Below are 2,103 nucleotides of genomic sequence, written 5' to 3'. Positions count from 1 at the left end.
TGGAGGGGGGAGTGGGAGGGATAATGGGGGATGAGGATGAGGGAGGAGTATGGAGGAGAGGGAAAGGGAAGAGGAAGAGAGAAGGGGAAGGAGGAAAAGGGTGAAGGAGAAGGGTGGAGGGGATGAGAAGGGGAAGGAGAAAGGATAGGGAAGAGGAAAGGGGAAAGGGAAGGGGAAAGAGAAGGATGAAGGAGAAGGATAGAGGATAAGGGGAAGGGAAAGGAAGGATAGGGAAGAGGAAAGGGAAAAGGGAAGAGGCATGGGGAAGAAGAAGGAGGATGAAGGAGAAGTGTAGAGAAGGAAAGAGGAAAGGGAAGGATAGGGAAGAGGAGAGGGTAAAGGGAAGGGGAGAGAGGAGAAGAATGGAGAAGGTCTGCGGAAAGGGAATAGGGAAGGACAAGGGTGGTGGAGAAGGATGAAGGAGAGGAGAAGGAAAGGGGAAAGGGAAGAAGAAAGGGGAAGGGAAGAGGAAGAAGGAGAGGACAGGAAAGGAAAGGAGAAGAGAAGGCGGAAGAGGAAAGGAAAAGGCAAATGAAGAAGAGCTAAGGAAGGTGTCTCGTGGGAGCTGCAGAGTAGGGACCTTCTCTCCTCTCATTTTTTCATCATTCCTTTTTCCGCTGAGGAAACTCTTCCTACTGAACCGTTCGCTCGGGCTTTCCCACCCCAGGGCTGAGTCCATGCCTTCTGAAGGGACCCCTGTCCCCCAGGGCTGGGGCCGAGGGAACGTTGGCATTGACCTTCTCCCATGTCCCCAGCACTGCCTACACCGCCGAAGCCACCGACTACGACGTGCGGGTCCTCCTGCGGTTTCCTCAACGGGTGAAGAACCAGGGCACAGCTGACTTTCTGCCCAGCCGGCCCCGGCACAGCTGGGAGTGGCACAGCTGCCACCAGTGAGTGTCCCTCCGCTTCCATCAGTGCCCCTCACCTTGTCAGGGCAGTTTTAAGCCTTTTTTTTAATGGTGTTTCCCCATTTTTGTGGCTTTGCTTTGAAATCTTTTTGAGGGAGGTGTCACCTTGCTTCGTCCCAAGCCCCATTAATGTCCCCAAGGACAAGCTGGTGTGGACCCAGGGTTGATGAGGAGCCTCCCAAAATCTGGGGAGGGGACAGTGCCGTTTAGGGGGGTCACCATGTCTGTGTTGTATGTGTGTGCCCTCCCCATCCCCAGGCACTACCACAGCATGGATGAGTTCAGCCACTATGACCTGCTGGATGCTACCACAGGGAGGAAGGTGGCCGAGGGCCACAAGGCCAGTTTCTGCTTGGAGGACACCACCTGCGATTTTGGCAACCTAAAGCGTTATGCCTGCACAGCCCACACCCAGGTACAGTTTGGGGAGATGCTCAAAGGACTTTTTGGGGTTCACCCCCCACCAGCACACTCTGAACTCCCTTTTGTCCCTGCAGGGCTTGAGCCCGGGCTGCTACGACACCTACAATGCTGACATCGACTGCCAGTGGATTGATATCACGGATGTACAGCCGGGGAATTATGTCTTAAAGGTGGCATTGGGGGACACTTTTAGGAACAAACTCAACCCTCGGGTTTGGGACCATGCGCCTTTTTTGCTGCCACCCCTTTGTTGTGGGTTAGGCACTGCTCGTTCCCCCTCTTACTTATTTTCTGGGGGATGTTTTTCCTTCCCTTTCCCCTGTCTTTAGGTTCAAGTGAACCCCAAATACATTGTCCTGGAGTCGGACTTCACCAACAACGTGGTGAGGTGCAACATCCATTACACCGGACGCTATGTTTCCACAACAAACTGCAAGATTTCCCAGTAAGGAGATGTCTGTCCTTCTGTCCTTCTCCTTCTCTGGTCTTCCCTTGTCTATGAAAAAAACAAACAACAGAGATGCGGCTCAGATCTGAGTGGTTAAATTTCTTTTTTCCTTCCTTTCATCTGGGTTTTCTCTATGAGCATCAAAAAAGAAAAGCTGGATTTGGCTGGTGGTGGAGCTGGGGTTGGTGTCTTGCTCCCTTTTGGGGTGTTTATACGGAATTTCCTTGCTATTCCAGGGAAGAAGGAAACTGAGTCACAAAAGACACCATTCCCCCCTTTCTCCCTCTAACATTTTTTAATGGGTTTCTAAGTGCCTTCCCT

The 2,103-nt window shown here is 52.3% G+C and overlaps 1 protein-coding gene across 1 annotated transcript; it reads left to right on the top strand.

Annotated features, from left to right (window-relative positions):
* Nucleotides 1-755: 755 nt before the first annotated feature.
* LOC104274026 (lysyl oxidase homolog 1-like) lies at nucleotides 756-1,783 on the top strand (the record flags this gene model as incomplete). Its single annotated transcript, XM_009869537.1, has 4 exons — nucleotides 756-893; nucleotides 1,170-1,326; nucleotides 1,409-1,504; nucleotides 1,664-1,783. Coding segments are annotated over 4 exons (511 nt in total), but the record flags the coding sequence as incomplete, so codon positions are not given.
* Nucleotides 1,784-2,103: the final 320 nt, after the last annotated feature.

Source organism: Apaloderma vittatum, unplaced genomic scaffold (genome assembly GCF_000703405.1).
Source record: "Apaloderma vittatum isolate BGI_N311 unplaced genomic scaffold, ASM70340v1 scaffold9125, whole genome shotgun sequence".
Taxonomy (NCBI): Eukaryota; Metazoa; Chordata; class Aves; order Trogoniformes; family Trogonidae; genus Apaloderma; species Apaloderma vittatum.
The sequence above is the reverse complement of the archived record's forward strand: the minus strand, read 5'-3'. Positions and strand labels throughout refer to the sequence as shown.